At 58.8% G+C, this 16,942-nt stretch overlaps 1 protein-coding gene across 17 annotated transcripts in view; it reads left to right on the top strand.

The window, feature by feature from the left end:
* Ablim2 (actin binding LIM protein family member 2) overlaps window positions 1–16,942 on the top strand; it is a 120,879-nt gene that overhangs the window by 20,637 nt on the left and 83,300 nt on the right. For 6 of the 17 annotated variants that reach the window (XM_023699881.1, XM_023699877.1, XM_023699884.1 and 3 more), the window contains exons 1-2: window positions 804–945; window positions 12,589–12,732. In XM_023699881.1, coding sequence (XP_023555649.1) covers window positions 921–945; window positions 12,589–12,732 — 169 coding nt within the window. In that variant the 5' untranslated portion in view covers window positions 804–920. Of the gene's footprint in view, window positions 1–801; window positions 946–12,588; window positions 12,733–16,942 lie in introns of those variants that run through there. The other 11 variants (XM_023699838.1, XM_023699848.1, XM_023699853.1 and 8 more) reach the window with 4 other exon arrangements.

Below are 16,942 nucleotides of genomic sequence, written 5' to 3'. Positions count from 1 at the left end.
CTGCCTGTCTAGGAGCTTCCCATAGCTTATCTGAACTTTCTGGGCCCCAGTTCCCCCTCTGGCACCTTGATGCTGTCGGTTAAGTAGGTTCCCTCATCTGTGTCCATCTGGAGCCTCAGCATGTGCCCTTCTGTGGCACTTTGTTTTTTTTTTTTTTTAATTTTTTTTTAATTTTTTTATTATTATTATTATTATTATTTTTTTTTTGTGTGTGTGTGTGTGTGTGTGTGTGTGTGTGTGTGTGTGGCCAGCTCAGCCCACCAGGGGGCGGGCGGGCTGGCATGTGGTGCTGGGGGATTGAACTGCGGTCCCTGTGCTTTGCTGCGCTTGTTTTAAGTAGGTGCTTTAGACCACTGAGCCATCTCACCAGCCCCGGCACTTTGTATCTGTAATTAAGGTGGGGTGCCCATGAGGTTGTGGGGATCAGGGTGGACCCTAAGCCCACTGACACACAGAAGACAGCCCCTTGGAGATGGAGGCAGGGAGCCCCATGCCTCCGCCTTACATATAGGCCCCACAACTGAGAGAAAGAACATCTGCTCTTAGAGCTGCCCCGGCACATGGTACTGGCTGTAACTGTTAGCACACGGGGCACTGGGGGCTGTGAGCTTGCTCCAGCCACCCCTAGCATGTGGGGTCAGTAACTGTCCTCCAGGCCTCTTCAGTGTCCCCTTCCTGGACACCAGGAAACAGGTGCACGTCTGGGGTGGCAGCGTGTGGAGGCTATTTTGGTGTTCCGGGAAGGGCCTGGCCCTGCTTGCCTCGGACATGGGGGTGGCAGCTTCCACGTGACCTCTGGCATGTCACCGGGAAGTGTGCCCACCGAGGAGCTCTCTGCCCATGCAGCTGCCACCACAGCTCCCTGGTGCTGGGGCCTAGCCTTGGAGAGAGAGCACTGAGCCCTTGAGAAGAGCCACGCCATGGGGATGCCCGGAGGAGGGACAGGTAAAGCCCCAGGTGGCCCTGTGTTTGGTTTCTAGCTCGAAGCTGGTTTTGAGCCCATGGTCGAGTCTCGAGGGTCAGGCTATACTGAGATTGAAGGAGGGCGGCGCTTAGGGGGCTCCCATATGCAGACTCGGGACTTTCTTGCGGCCAGTTCTGTGGGTGAGCAGGGATATAGCAGATAAGCTGAGGCTCGTAGAAAGGAAGGGCCTGGGCCCATGTCCTATGGAGGCAAGTGTCAGGGCCACGACTGCATCAGGGCTAGGATCACTGGTCCCCCGCCTGTCTGTCCTTCCCCTCTCTCCTTGCTTCTTTCCAAGACAGCAGCTGTCAGCCAGGGGCTGGGTTGGAAGTGTCAGTGATGGGGTGGGGACCGCTGGCATCTGGTGGGGAAAGGTCAGGACGTTACTGGATGTGTAGAGTGTGTGGGATGGCCCCCCAGGGCACTGCCCAGGCCACCATTGCAGGTGGGCCAGGACCCTGGCTTTAAGGAATGTCATGAATTGTCCCTCCTCCAGAGTTGATGGGACAGGGTATGTCCAACTACACAGATACAAGCAACAAGCAAGCTGATGGGCTCATTTCCTACGTGATGACAGTGTGGCTGCTACTGAGGGTGATGAGAGGGTCTGGGGCACAGATAAAGTGGGACACAGGAGAAGAGGTGGGGCCTGGACCCCAGCAGCAGAAGGTGATGGATCAGGACCATAGGGTGGAATTCGGGAGCCCCAGGCTGCACCAGTCCTGCCTCCCACAGGCTTCCTGACCCACCCTCTGCGTGGGTGCCAGGCCCAGTGCCCAGGCTGGCCCCTCCTAGCATCCTCTTTCAGCCTGCGGGGTCCACCTAGGACCCAGGACCATCAGCACCCACACTCTACAGACCCTGGGTGGTTACTGAGGGCAGCTCTGGGCTAAGGCTGCACAAGGTCCTCTCAGCTGACCTTGCAGAGGCCCAAGGACCCCGTCTGCAGAGGGGCAGTGGCAGCTCCTCCCGCCAGGGGAGAGCCGCACTCGATCTGCGTCCCTCAGAGGGCACCACTGTGGCTGCCCACACTGGCCAGGCTCGGGCTGACCATGCACACTCCTGGCCACAGAGGATGAGGCGGCTCGGGGTGGGAAGCAACCCAGCCCAGCCCGGCAGATTCCCGGAGCTGAGAACAGGTGACAGTGTCCTTTCCTCGGTGGAATTTCCATGCCGGAGGCTGGCAGGTGTCCTGTGCTGCTGATACCTGGCACCCGCCCTGCCCTGTGAGCTGTCACCCACAGCCAGTGACAGCACAGAGGGTGAACAGTGAGCAGCAGCTGTGTGGACTGTGCTGGCATCTCACTGGCCGCACGGAACTGCGGGGAAAGCGCCGAGGTCCCCGGTGCACAGAGGCTGACACGGCGTCACATCTGGCCACAGGGGACAGCGCGGGGGATGCGAGTCTGCTGAGGGAAGGCTACTTATGCAAAATTAAATTAAGAGCTAAAGCTTGCACCCCAGGAGGAAGGGCACATGTTCGTTATCTCAGAATAGGCCAGTTTCGTAGAGTGACACCAAGGAGACAAGCCCAGAAGAAAAATTGCATTTTTCCAAAACTAAGAACACTTGCATGTGAAAGACATCACAAAGAGAAAAAACAACTCTCAGACTGGAAGAAAGTATTCGCGCATCATTAGCCAGACCGGGGAAATGCACAGCAAAACTCGGTGCTGGCGGGCGGCATGGTGCACACCTGTCATCCTGGCACTCCGGGAGACTGAGGCAGGAGGGTCACAAGTTCAAGTCCAGCCAGGACAACTTAACAAGACCCTGTCTCGAAATAAACACTTTCGAAGGCCTGGGGATGGAGTCAGTGCAAAGGCCCAGCTCACAAGCCTGCTGCGCGACTGGGATTGCTTGTGGACTGGACACACCAAGCCCAGCCTCTGCCCTCTCGAGCTGCTGGCAGTTGCCTGATACCCAGCTTTAATTAGACACTCAGGAAGTGCTTTCTCAGCGCCAGTCTGCCAGGGCCAGGGGCTCCAGAGAACACAAGAAGAGCCAGGAAGTAAAGGGGGCTGAGGCCCTGCTGGCCCCCCCCGCCAGCCACAGGCTGTGTGACTACTGAGGCCCGGGGCTGGCCTCACTGAGCCTCAGGCCCTTGGGCAGTGTGCTTCTGGTGCCTTTAGGAGAGGGTGGGACCCATGCGCCTGGTTTACCCACCTAAAACCTGGCCTTGCTGTTCTGCTCTGTGCTCACAGAACCACGGATCCACAGGGCCACTGCAGCCCAACAGCAGCCACACCTGCTTCCTGCCCCTCCCTGGTGGCAGTGCATTGCCCCAGACTGCTGGGCACCTGGGCCTCACCTTAGAGTGCCTGCCCCCCTGGGCAAACCCTCCCCAGGTGCCAACTGAGGAAAACTTGTGCCCCTCCTTCAGGGGAAGGTTTTGTGGGACAGAAGTCCACTGAGCCCCAAGATGTGGCTGAGGCTGTGGGTGCTGAGCCCACAGTCAGGGGTGTGTGCTGCCCCTTTGCTGACACTGCTGCCAGCTGGGCATGCCATCAGACGTCCTCTGAGTGGGCAGACTTCACCCCATCCTGGACCCCAGTGTCTGCCACAGAACCCCTGGTTTGTCCTTGGCATTGTTTCAGTAGCCTCAGCTGACCGGGCAGGTGGCGTCCTTTTGGGACAAGGACAGGAAGGGGAGCTCCAGACGCCTCCAGACCCCTCACGGGCATCTTGCTGAGCTCCAAGTCAAGGGCTCTCCTGGGCCATCTGTTCGCAGTGACGGGGCACAGTGGAGCGGCTGTGGCAGGGTAGGGCCTGGGCAGCAGTTGGGGCAGTGGAGGGGTGGCTCCCTACGTTGTACCCGTCTCAGCAGGGGCTGGGAGTTGCTTTGGGCCCTGGCAGGGCCTGCTTCAGTCCCAGCTATGTGGTCCATCCATCTGCAGCTTGGTGACCAGGACAGGGGCTTAGGGGCCCAGCGCAGGGCTCAGCATAGACAGGGCTCAGGAACAGAAAGGAGACCTTGTGGATGCTCCTGGAGGGCCTGTGCAGGCTGCTAGAGCCAGGGGTGCTTTTCCTGCTCTCATCAGCCTGAGGCAGCACAGAGGGGAGGAGACCAAGCCGTGTGGTGACACAGGACAGGCTCTGGGCAGGGCCGGACTGCAGCCTTTGCAGGTGGCCTGGACAGGTCCATGGCCATCTGGCTGGTATATGTATCCTCAGCCCAGATGCTCGCTGACTTCTGACCTTTCAGGGTGCCACCATGAGATCGGATGGCCTGGGTGCAGCAGGGCTGTGCCCTCCAGGGATGACATGCCATTCCTGCGGGGACACAGGTGGACAGGGCGGTGGGGGGTGGGGCACCAGCCGCTTGTGACTGGAAAGCTGGAAACCAGCACCGAGGTCCTCTGGAGCCGTGGCCACTGCTGCAGGGAGGGGGCTGCCGCGCCACACTCCCGCCTCTCCCCACCCCTGTGGCCCCTGCACCGGGTACGACACTGTGGCAGCTCGCAGATGGAAGGCAGAGAGGGGCAGGCAGGCAGGTCTGAGGGCCTGTGCCACCTCCGCCGCCCTCAGGGAAGGTGCGCGTGTAACCCGTCCTGGTGCTGGCGGCCGGAAGGCTGGATCCAGGGGTCGCAGGCTGGTTGCTTCTGCCCTGGGCCGCCTCCCCCTGCGCGCGCGGGTGGGATCTTGCTGTGTCTTTTCTGTGCGTCTTTCTCTGTGTCCAGATTTTCCCTTTAAAAATTAGTCAGTCCTCCTTCTGTGCATATTTATGGAGTGCAGAGTGCTAACCCCACATGTGACACTAGTGATCACATCAGATTGGGACGTGTGGCATGTTTCCATCCCTTTAAGCATTGATAGTTTTAATATAATAACTGTGCATATTTATAAAGTACAGTGTGGTATTTCAGCAGATGCATACCATTTCCCCCCTCCTTTTTTTTTTTCTTTTTTTGAGACAGGGTCTCACCATGGAGCCCAGGCTGGCCTGGAACTCTTCAGTGATCCTCCTGCCTCAGCCTCCCAAGTTCTGGGATTTCAGGAGTGTGCCACCACACCTGGGTCTACCATTGCCCTTTTTTTTCTTTGTATTTTAGGGAAGGGTCTACAGAGTGTTCAGGGTCTCACTACTAGATTGGACTCATAGTAATCTACCTATTTACAGCCTCCCAAGAGCTGGGATTACAGGTGTGTGCCACCATGCCCAGTCTCGACTGCTGTCTCAGCGTGGCCCAGGGGTGGAGCCAGCACAGCAGGATTGAATCCCTGGCCCCTGGCTCCTGTGCCTGCTTGCGGGTGCTTTAATCCACTGAGCTATTTGGCCGGCCCCATCGTTGCCCTTTTGATAAAGGTAGGGTCCCGTGGCTTTAGAACCACCCACTCTAATGGCTTTGTTTTACTTTAGCTGTGTCTCCAAAGACCCTATCTCCAAATACAACCCCATCCTGAGGTGTGGGATTTAGGGCCTCCCATGTGAATTTTAGGGGACACAATTCAACCTGCATCCGTGGCCTGTGTGTGGCCTCCTGGGGCCACGGTCTTCATGCTCCTGTCCCATCCTGAAGGGCTCAGGAGGAGCCATCTTCGCTGTCTTCTCTCTCAGGCTCTTAGGCTACCCAGATCCATCCCATCCTGCCTGGCCAGCAGTCCAGTGACCCTGACCTGAGGTGGGACCGGTGCTCCTGGCAACCCAAGGCTACACGGAGACACTTTAGACCAACCGCATGGGCCAGGAGTGTCCCCTGGGATCAGAGGTGAATAGGCTGTGTGGGGAGCCCCAGAGAGCCCCTAGGGCAGGGGCTCACCTCACAGGCTCTCCTGAGCTGTGGCCGCCTGTTAAGCTCCTGCCTGTGTGCCTGCCCTGGGTCTGTGCTTGCTGCTGGCCCCCTGATTCTCCCCAAGGTGGGCTGCCTGGGGAGGGTCTTGTGCTGAGCTCTGCGATGTCTTTGTGTAGCCCATTCACTCAGGGACATTTGCAGTAGCAAAGCTCTTGTGACTCCTCGCTTTCCCAGGTGACCCTGCACTTTTCAAAACTGCTGCGCATCTGTGCACAGGAGTACACTGGACCCCGGTGTACACTGCACACCAATCAGTCTGCTTGCAGTCATGGGGTGCAGGTACATTTACACACCCCCTTGCTTCCCCTGAGGCCTGGATGCTTATAGGGGCGAGTCTGTGGTGGCTGAGGCATGGCCTTAAGGAGGTGGGCGGGGACAGGGAGGGTGAGCGTAGCCACAAGGGGTGGCTGTGGTTGCAAGGAGGCAGGCAGGGCCTTGAGGAAGTGGGGGGAGTCTCGGGGAGGTGGACCAAGCGCCACATAGGGCCTCTCCCAGCTTTTGGGGGCTCCAGCGCAGACAGCACGTGGGTGAGGGTAGAGCCCGGCCTAGAGGTGTGCTGAGGGCTGCGTGTCACTGTGACGTGTCCTGGTTCTATAGCTTGGTCACCAACTGAGACTTCAATACATCACATGCGTGCTGTCACCCTGCCAGAGGCTCAGGATGTGGCAGACGCTGCCCATCTCATCCACAGCGTCCCCGGCCTAGTGACCCTGCTGGTGGAGCCGCAGACCATGCACGCCTTGCAGGCCTGTGCCTGGGGGATCTTTCGGGAGCAGGACCAGCTCTGGAGCAGCCTCCTGGCTTGGGCTTATAATTAGCAGCGGGCCTTAAGTAGGTTAGCAAGGAAGGCTCGTGTGACCTGGCATGATTTCCCAGCAGGCAGCAGGGGAGTCCCGCAGGCTGAGACCTACTCGGAACCAGGACAGGACCTGGAAGAAGAGCCGAGGGCGGGGCCCTGAGGCCTTTGGTGGGGTAAACCAAGGGACCACTGAGGTGCAGATGCCTTTGGGCCCCTCCTTCCACCCTGGCTGAGTACTAGGGCCAGCTGTGTCTCCTCACCCTACCCCACTAAATTTCTCGGATCTCACCCAGGGGCCTGGGAGGTGGATCGGCGGTGCACGGGGAGTGGGCCTGCTCCTGTCGCAGAGGGCCTGCCCACCCGGGAGCTGCCATGCGGCTCACCTCCTCCCAGGGCCTTCACGCCTGATGCAGGTCCACTGTGCTGCTGGCTCTCCACAGACCCTAACCTCCCTCCATAGTGGCCTGGGCTTCTTGGCAGTTAAAAAGGTCTTCCAGGGAGAGGTGTTCTGGGTGACCGCTCTGGGTGCACTGGGACCTTGAACACAGATGTGTGCAGCGAGCTCCCTCGGCCTCCTTGCTGCAGTCAGGAAACTCAGAGACAAGCACACGTGGTCTAGAGGAATGCCAAGGACGGAGACCACCTGAACAGGCAGTGGGCACAGATGGAGGCCAACAAGCACCAGGGCGCTGGGGTGCTGAGCACCTCGCTATCAGAGTGGCAGGAAGGGGTGGGTGGACCCTGCCTGCAAACCTCACCTGGCCTGTCCCTGCCCAGGCATGACACCCTCATGTCCCTGCTTGTGGGACAGGTGTTCACATGGTTCATAAAACAACAGGGCTGAGCCCCTTCCCAGCCCTGTGGCAGACTGTAAGCCACATGCCCCAGCTGTCCTGGGCTGGACGTGGACCCGAGGAGAGACGCTGGGTGCTCCTGTTTTCCGGGGCCTGGAGTGGCGGGAGCTCAGGGCCGGACCTTGTCTCTTGGTGCATGGTGGGCAAGGCCTGCATTTCCCCCGTGCCCTCGGCAGAAACCTTGCAATTCCCACCTAGAAAACTAAGCTCCAGCTCCCTGCAGGGGTTTTGGCGACTTAAAGCACCTTGCTGGGTGGGGACAGGTGACTGGGGACAGCAGAGAGGAGCAGGCCCAGCCCCTCTGGCCAGGATGGTGCAACAGAGGAGGCGGTGGCCACATAAGTATCACAAATCACGTCAGCATAGCTCCCGGTCAGGTGACAGCAAGGGCTGGGGACACCTGGGCTTGACAGGGGGTGGCCTCAGGAAGAAGACCCCATGGACGAGGTGGGCACTGCTGCCCACTGGCATCTGTGCTCAGCAGGTGGAGGTGGGGCCACTGTGGCTGCCCTCGGCCGCGGGAAGGGAACGTGGTGTTATGAACAACCAGGGTGCAGACCAGGCGCCCAGAGGCGCCCTGCGTGGATGCAGAGTGGAGCTGAGCTGGCCTCGTCATTGCTGTTAACTGTGGAGTCTGGGCTTCTACTACCTTGAGTCCTGGGCTGAAGCCAGGAGGACCCAGCTCGGTTTCCAGATGGGGCGTCCTGGGTGAGGTATGGGTCTGCGCCCCAGTGTTAAGGGTACCAGGAGTCTCCATCTGACCGTCCTTGCCCTCCAGCACAGCTAACTTCTGTCTCTCCCATGGCCTGATCCTGCAGATTGACTGGTGGCCCCTGCAGCCCCTCACCTGCCCTGTCCCCAGTCACAGAGCTGTCCCTCTGTCCCCGTCTCTCCTAGTACCCAACTGCCACCCACAAGGGGAAGGACCCAACCAGAACATGGCCTGATGAAACCAGGTTTCCAGCAAAGGGTGGCCTGCGAGGAACTGGGGACCATGTCCACACATGAGGGCTGGCGGACAAAAAGTTCTGTAGGAGCACAGCCATGCCCGCTGCTGATGACTCAGGAGACAGCAGCAGAGGAGCCCTTGGGACAGCCGCGGGCCTGCGCGGCCTAGAACGTCTTCACTCCCAGGCCTTCACGGAGGCCTCTGTGTACCCTGCTGCAGGCTGCAAAGTCTGGGGGTCCCTCGGGCTGTCTGCCTCGGCGGGTGGGGTGCTGACATCTCTGCTGGGGGGCTAGCGAGGCAGGGCTGTGCTGGCTTCTGGTCCTCCTGCCTCCACCTGCAGACGAAGGTATGTGCTGAGCGGTTTCATTCCCTGGAGCCTCCCAGGCTGGGCCCTCATTGTCTCGGGGCTGAAGTGGTCCCAGCACTGTGGGGTCAGTTCCTACTGCTCAAGTTTTCGTTCTTGTCATTATCTCAGCAAGAGGCTCGTTAAGTGACTCTTAGAGCTGCCACAAAATTACAGTGGCACGGATCTGCCGCGTCTGTGGTTACGTCTGGGGTGTGGTGGCCTCTTTTCAAAATTTTAAAATGGGTTTTTATTTATTAGAGATTGTGGTTTACAGGGAGTTCAGTGAATTCCCCCCAGCTGCTCCCCACTGCCAGCCTCAGCGTGCGTTCAGCGGGATGCACGCTAGTCCCAGGAGTCAAGCCTGATGCCTTACTGTTGCCTGAGGCCGCCGTGCGCCGTGCCCACTCAGCATCGCGGGTCCTGAGAGTGACGATGGACAGTTACACGTGCCCCGTCATGGGGCCACGCACGCAGCGCCCCTGCCTGATGTCCTCCGAGCCCCGCCTGCCCACCCTCCCTCCCCACCCGGCCACCGTCGCCTGGGTCCCCGTGCTCACCCTTCCCACAGAGGCACTGTCAATCACAGGACCCCCCTGGATCTCCCACCCCTGGGGTTCCTCTCGGCTTGAGAGTGCACTTCGGGTGCTGAGTAGTACTGGCGTCTGAGTGTGTGACATTCGCTATCTGTCACCAGCTGCAGGACATCTCGAGAGTCATCTTTGTCATGTGAAGTCCAGCCCTGGAAGGCTTTGCACCAGGTGCTGGCGACAGAGTCCTGCCAGACCCTCCCTCAAGGCCTTCCCTGTCTGATACAAGTGACAGCCAGCTGGCAGTGACTGTTGGGCGACTCACGCCTCGGGCCCAGGTGCTTGCTGTGTGCCATCAGAGGAGGTGGAGGAGGCCCTCTTACCCTGGGGGAATCCTGGAGGTCTGACCAGAGGCAGAGGCACTGGGAAGGGTGGGAATGGTGAAGACAGCAGGTGCAGAGGCCCAGGGGCTCCAGGGACTGGAGTGACAAATAGGCTCAGGGGCACCAGGCACCAGGCAGGGAACAAGAGCTGGAGCCCAGCCTGGAGCCCCCAGGAGAGGGACATGGGAGGCTCACCTTGCCCAGGGCTTTGTGCAGAGCTGCAGCAGGCAGGGGACCTGCTGTCAAGTCAAGGCAGACTCACCAGCGAGCCTCAGGTGCCGGCGCTAGCTGTTCCCTCATGTGGTCCCGTTAGCCACCATCTCACTGTCAGAGACTTCTGGGAGCAGCCTTTGCTCCAGGAGCCGGACTCTAATTGGGGTGTGCTTTTCCCTGTTTCCCAGGATATCCCAGCCCTCTGTCCCCTGCCAGTGCTTAGCTCCTTTGTGACAGGATGCCCAGGACTGGTTCCTACCATGATGAGGGACACGGCCCCTGGGGACTCTGGCCAGCTGATGCAGGCTGTCGGGGGCGGCAGCTTCTGCCGTGCCATCTGGCTGTGGTCAGAATCACCAAGGACATTTGAAACCGAGCACCTGGGTGTCCTGCATTGGTTCAACCTGTGCGGGCCACTGCATGGCTCGAGAGCACACGCCTCTCGTGGACTCTGCATTGTCAGCTGTACCCACCCCTGTCTCGAGGGGACATCAGGATGGCCAAGCCCCTGAGAATCCAGCAGCATCCAGCAGCAGTGGAGAAGAAGAGGAAGTGGCGATGCTTCCACATGCTCTCCCTGCTGGGCACAGAGCCTGGGCTGGGCCCAGGGGCAGCGGCCGTACCCATCCTGGCCCAGCTTCCGGGTGGGGGACAGGAGGCAGTGGCCAGCCCGAGGGGCGCCCGTGCCCTGGCGGCCGCTGAAAGGCTGTCCTCAGCACAGTTGTCTGTGCTGGCCGCCAGGCTGTCTCTGACCTTCAAGACCAGCTTGTTCCAGTTCCCGTCTGGCCCTGGCCTTAGCCCCAGAGCGTGCTTTAGGGAGGCCACACCCAGCCCCTGTGTCCCTGGGACCCAGGCCCTTGCCAGCTCCCAGCTCCTGTTCCCTTCCAGCCTGGGCCACCTGCATGGGCCTTGCACCTGCTCGGAGGAGCCCCTCAGGTTGCGGTGTCCATTTTCTGCCGGCAGGGGGCAGCACCACCAGCCAGGCCGGTAGCTGCTTACTGGTTGCTAGGTGGGCGTTTCGCTTTGGTTCTGGGGGCTGGGGGCCGGATGGTGTGAGCGGAACACAAGTGAGGGGATGGGTGGCACAGAGAAGGACAGACAGATCTGGGGTCCTGGAGGTCACAACGTGTAGGAAACGGGGCGAGGCTGTGTCCTGGTTCAGCCTGACCCCTACCCTGCACTGTCCCCAAGAGTCTGAAGCTGCGGTTTTGCTCATCCTGAGGCACAGCTAGGCTACAGTCAGATGAAAAACGTGCCTGTGTGATCGGGAGGGATGCAACACATTGTTCTTTGTGTCCCTGTAGAGGAGAACAGGACAGTGTTGACAGCCCCTCCCCACCCTGCCATCTCCGCTTGGGCTCAGATGGGACGGGTGACTCACCAGGACGTCGTGCTCACAGAGCCATCCTGGCTCCCAGCCCCCAGGGCCTGCTCTGCCCTGGCACGTGGGCCTGCCCCTGCACGTTCTACCGGGCAGGTGCATGTGTCTCTGCTGCTCTGGGCGGGGCGTGCCAGGCTCTGAGACGCTCTGCCCACACTCGGAGGGACATGTTTGCATTCTTCCTGGGACAGCAGCTCAGAGGCACCTGGCTGGACTCTGGGCCTCCCAGAGTGCCGTGTTGTTTCCTGAGCTCTGGAAATGGAGTCCGGGGGGACCCGGCCTTGAGTGTCCAGGGTGAGCTGAGCTGAGCACCTTCCCATGACACGGTGCCCACCTCTCCAGGGTGACATCCACTCCCAGGGCCAACACTGGGTGTGATGGAGTGGGGCAGCAGGCTCCTTGGTCTGGGGCAAGGACTCCGGTTGCCACAGCGGGATGAGGGTAGCCCAGCCTGGAGCTCCAGGATGCTGTAGTGGTCACATGAACATGTGTGAGTCTGTGTTTGCTGAGCCCGCCTCGGAGCGAGGCAGAGCGCACGGCTGCACCAGCTGTGGGTCCAGCTGCAGCAGGAGCCCCTGCACTGGGCCCTCCTGATTCAAAGCTCAGAGCTTCCCGGACTCCAGCTCTGTGACCTGCCTGTCACTGGGCTCACCTTGATGTCCCCACCACAGGGCTGGTGAGGGCCCTGCATCCTGGCCACTGGCCTCTGCGGTGTTTTGGAGAGGTGTGATGGGGGTGCAGGTCCTGCCCAGTCCTGGGGGTCCGGTGGCCAGGCTCTGTGGCCATCCACCCTGTCTGGTTCACCTGTGGTATTTGGTACCTGCTTAAACATATGCACTGTGTCCAATTTAGAGAACAGCAGTGCTGTTCTGATTAATGTCCCAGGACCAGAGGACGTGAAGCCAGCCCCCAGGAGGACCGTGGCTGCTGTACTCAGAGAGACAACGTGGGGGGTCCTCGGCTTCTGAAGAGCGGCCGAGCTTGCGGGGGGGGGGGAAGGTTGGGGGAGGGGTTGCATCTGAGACCCTAGGGGTCATGGCTCTGCCAAGTGGAAGCAGCAGGACATTGATCCCCTTTGCAGGAGGTCATGAAGGCCTTGTCACTGCAGGTGGTGCAATGATAGGGGACAGGACTGCTCACTGTGGGGGCTGCTACGGCTGGGAACCCTACTTTGCAGTTGACCAAGTAATCTTAGCCCTAGGACCATCACCTGTGCCCTGTCCCCAGACAGAAGAGTCAAGTGCATCCCCTGGTGCCTGGGGGACCTGGGCCAGTAGGAAGCCGGGGCTCCCTGGTCAGGCCCCCATGCCCAGGCGCCCTCACTGGCTGGCTCACTGTTCCCAGGACACCCCAGCCTCTAACATGCCTTCTCTCCACAGTGTCGCAACCCCAGGCGGCTCACAGTCCCCTGGAGAAGCCACCTGGCACGGCCATCCTGTGCAACACGTGTGGAAATGTGTGCAAGGGGGAGGTGCTGCGGGTGCAGAACAAGTACTTCCACATCAAGTGCTTCATCTGCAAAGGTGAGTGAGCCTGACCCAGCGGGCGCAGCCGCACACCCAGCCCTCTGCGCCCCGCGCCCCCGCCCCAGAGCTCTGGAGAGGGTTGCACTGCTGGAAAGCTTTGAGCCGGCAGCTTTGCACCACGGCGGGAGCTCGCCAGCAGCGTCTGTGTCACCGGTGGGAAAGGAGGCTGCAAGGTGGAGAAGTGGAGGAGTGGTCCTGTTGGTCAGGAGTCACTGTCAGCCACCTGGACCTGTGGCCCTGGCTGGGCCAGACACCAGCCCCACAGGATGACACAAAGACCATCACCACCCATTTCCAATGAAAATCACTTTTTCTTCTGTTAAACAGCATTTAATGTGTTAGATTGAAAAGGACAGGGAAAATTTAAACAAGAAACGTGTGATGTCCCCGCCTCCAGCCACCGTCCTAGCTCCGCTCTGCTCTGTGGCCAAGAGGGACTGAATGCACCCATGTTTAATCTTCTGGCCATACGGAAAGCCTTGCGCTGGGGGCAGGGGCGATGGGCAGATGTCACAGCACACTGTCCCCAGGTGGCTGCGATGTCCTGCTGGCACCAGGAGAGTTTCACCGCCTTCACCACGGTAAAGCAAAGGTGTAGCAAGCTTTGCTCTTTTGTGAGAAAATATCAGGGAAGTGCGTAGCAGGTAGGTGCAGGGAGCCCTTCCTGGCCTTGTCTAGGCTTGGGAAGTTCATATGTCTGATCCCGTGGATAAGTTATTGGAGTCCCATCAAGTTAATTCCAACCTACCACTTGCAGCGCAATCCATGCTAAGAATGAAGACACCAAGGCATATTTCTAGCTATGGGGAGCCAAGGGGCTCTAAGTCCAGCCATGGCGATGGCTATCCAGAACAGAGGCCTCGACCCAGGGCAGAGCCTGGGTTTTATTCAGTCATGAAGGAGGAGTGGCTTGATGGTGGGTGACTGCGAGTGGCAGGAGGTAGGTGAGCGCTGTGAGCTGGGCTAGGTAGGAGGCCTGCATTCGCCCCTGCAATGCGCAGAGCAGGATGTGCAGAGAGTGGTCTGCATTACACAGCTGAGAGAGCCTCTGACGTTTTGGGGTCTGGTGCTTCAGCTCTGCTGTGTAATCTTTCGAGCCCCAGGAAGTCACAGCCTCTGTCTCCAGGCTCGACCCCAGCTGATGGCACTGGCTCTTCTGCCGTCTCATATTAAAGAGCAGCGGGGGGGGGGGGGGTATCAGGAAAACACGCACACGGCCTGCAAAGGCTACCGCGAGCACCTTGGCTACACCAATATATGTTACTTAAAGCCAACTGAAGGGCTAAGGAAAAGTCCTAGCCAGCTCTGTACGTATCAACACAAGGAAATAGGGTCAGGCACAGCCAAAATGGAGCTCTGGTGACTGTTCTTTCAGAGTCACCGAAAGTCACCCGGGTCCTCCTCCACTGTCCCCCTCTTTGCTTTGAAGAAGTTGCAGCAGAGTCAGTCATGGCTTCTGTACGGCCTCTAATTGCCGGGTTGAGAATCTTCCATGACGTACTCTAATAAGAATGACTGCAAGAGAAGGAGTACACCAGCTCCAACATAAAACCAAAAGTGAGGCCAGGGAGATAGCTCAGCAGAATAATCTCTTGCCTGACAAGAGCAAGGTCCTGAGTTCAATTCCCGGTAGTGCAAACAAACAAACAAACAAACGTGAGCCTTGAGATGTGTAAATGTGTTTTTTTATTTTTTATTTTTATTATTTTTTAAGTGTATTTAGTTCAAATTCTATGGGGTCTCACTACACAGATCCGACTTGTAGGGATCCCCCTCTTCTCAGCCTCCCAAGCGCTGAGATTACAGCCACGCCCAGTCCCAACAGCAACATTTCCTGAAGATTATCTACGTCCACGGTGATATTTTGGACTGCTTCTTGTACATGCTCTTTTGTCACTTCCCATGGAAATAGATTTTTGTCATATGCTCATGGGTGATACAAAAGCGAGTCATACTATAGTGACATTTTAAACCTTGCTGTAGTTGTAAACTTTTACATTCATCTCCCATCCAAAGGATGGAGGTTTCTAGAGTGCTCGCTGGGGTTTTTAACTTTACATCAATATTTCACTGAATTTCCTGCTGTCACCAGAACTTCTTGTCCAGTTGTCTGCAAAGTGAGCGGTTAATCCTGAATGAGCTAACACCGTAGAGCCAACAGCCGCGCTGGCTATCAAAGGCGCCAAGAAGTTATCCCTGCTATAATTGATCCAGGCATCCTCTTGGTCCAAATGATAAATGTTTTAGTTAATGTCTCTATCAAGAAAGAATTAAGTGAATGATACCATGGCTCTGTTAGACTGGCCGGAAGCCAGCAGCCCACGATCACCACCGTGGAGTCGTTGGAAGGATGTCCCAGCATGATACGATGGGTCTGATAATGATTAGCACATAGAACATATTTGGTTGCCACTCTATCTTTCTTTTTAATAGTACTTGAGGACCATAAGCACGTATGTTTACTTTCACATGTCTATGTCCTTGTAGTACTACGGGAACTGGGGGCTTTCGGCAGACTCTGCTGCCTGACGGGCCTGCGCTCCGTTCGGCACCCCAGGAGGCAGAGACCCGAAGCTTTAGCTCTGACCGCCGCAGCCTTAAGCCTAAGTGTGGCAGGGGATGCAGAAGACATGTACAGCCTTTTATAGCAGGAGCCTCTGCCTGGGGAGGCGAGTGGGGTGCACAGAGAGGTGGCGTTTGGCTGTGACTTGAAAGTAGCTGGACCCTTCTGGGTTCTCTCCTCCAGCAGACCTGTGAAGGACTGCCACTATCCACTTCAGTGGGGACACCTCCCGTGGTCTGGAGATGCTGGGGCTCAATCCCAGACCACTCTGTGCCTCCAAACCTAGTTTGAGGGCCTCTCTGGAGGGGGAGAGGAGGGCAAGGGCAGCAGGTGGAGGTGGGGACTCCAGCGGCTCAGAAGCCACAGGAGCCCAGCCCTGTCCATGGGAGCTCACCCACAGGAGCCCCGCCCCCACTAGAGCCCTGCCCCATCCTCAAGAGTCCCCGACGGCAGGAGCCTCCACCCATCGCCTCTCGCTGAGACCGTGTGAATAGAAAGCTCAGAGCACTGGCCTAGACACTTCTGCTGTGGAAGGAAATCCCAGAAGTGTCCTAGTGTTCCTGCCTAGAGGCAAGAGTGCATGGGGTGCACACAGGGCTAGTGCAGGCGGGTAATTTAGGGGCTGGTGATTTAGGGGCGGGTGGCTTACAGGCGACCCCCAGCCCGCCGACTCTCTTGACTAATGCTGGGATCCCAAGGCAGGAGCCCCGCTCCCTCAGGTGCAGGCTAAACCAACCCCATCTGTGAAAGTCAGGGGCACCGCAGGGCACCCACAGGCACCTCAGCCCCAGGGCCTACCAGCACCCCACTGCCCTTCCCAAAGCAATCAGAGCCCTGCGGCCAGCGACAGGGCCGCCAGGACATGACCTGGGCCTGTTTCAAAGGGGAAAGGCGTGGACGGCTTGCAAAGCACACAGTCCTGGAGGGTCGGGTGCAGCTGTGGAGGAGGGCTGGTCCCCCGCATCGCCCTGTGAGCATGCGCACTGTCCCGGCTCCAGAAGGGAGACTAGTCCTGGAGCCTTGCCCGCTGCCTTCCTTAGGCATCTCCCCAAAGCTTTCTACCAGTTTTTCCAGCTCTCTGTGAAGATGCCTAGCTCTGATGCACCCCGCTCTGGAAGGGCTGCTGTAGGTGGCTCTCCACAAAGCTCAGTTTGGAAGACAGAGGCTGGTCACAATGACATTGTATAGGACAAAACACAGGACCTGAGACCCAGAGCCAGCCTCACCTGGTGTGACCCCATGAGGCAGGTGGCGGGAGCGACCGGTAGCCCTTCCTGCCTAGCACAGCTGGCCAGGTGAGAGCACAGCATGTGGCCTCCTGTGCCTGTGCTGGCTGCTGCAGCTGCAGCGTCCTGCTCTGTGGGCTCGTGCGCAGCCTAGAAAGGGACCGAGAGGAGATGGTCCAAGCGCAGTGCCCTGTCCTCTGCAGATTCCCACAGCCTTCCCATATTGCTAGAAGGGCAGAGGGCCACAGAGGGGAGAGGCAGGTGGGGAGCACTGGATAAGGCAGGGTGGGGAGTGCGTGGGGCGCGTTGTAGGTGCCGTGGAGGGGGTGACCTCTGAAGCCCAGGTGGCGTTCCACCCAGGGGCCTGGCCAGTGCACAGGCCTGAGGCCGGGCAGGCTTCAGGAGCAGCAGCAGGCCT

The sequence above is a fragment of the Octodon degus genome, unplaced genomic scaffold, assembly GCF_000260255.1.
Source record: "Octodon degus isolate 3935 unplaced genomic scaffold, OctDeg1.0 scaffold00006, whole genome shotgun sequence".
Taxonomy (NCBI): Eukaryota; Metazoa; Chordata; class Mammalia; order Rodentia; family Octodontidae; genus Octodon; species Octodon degus.
The sequence above is the reverse complement of the archived record's forward strand: the minus strand, read 5'-3'. Positions and strand labels throughout refer to the sequence as shown.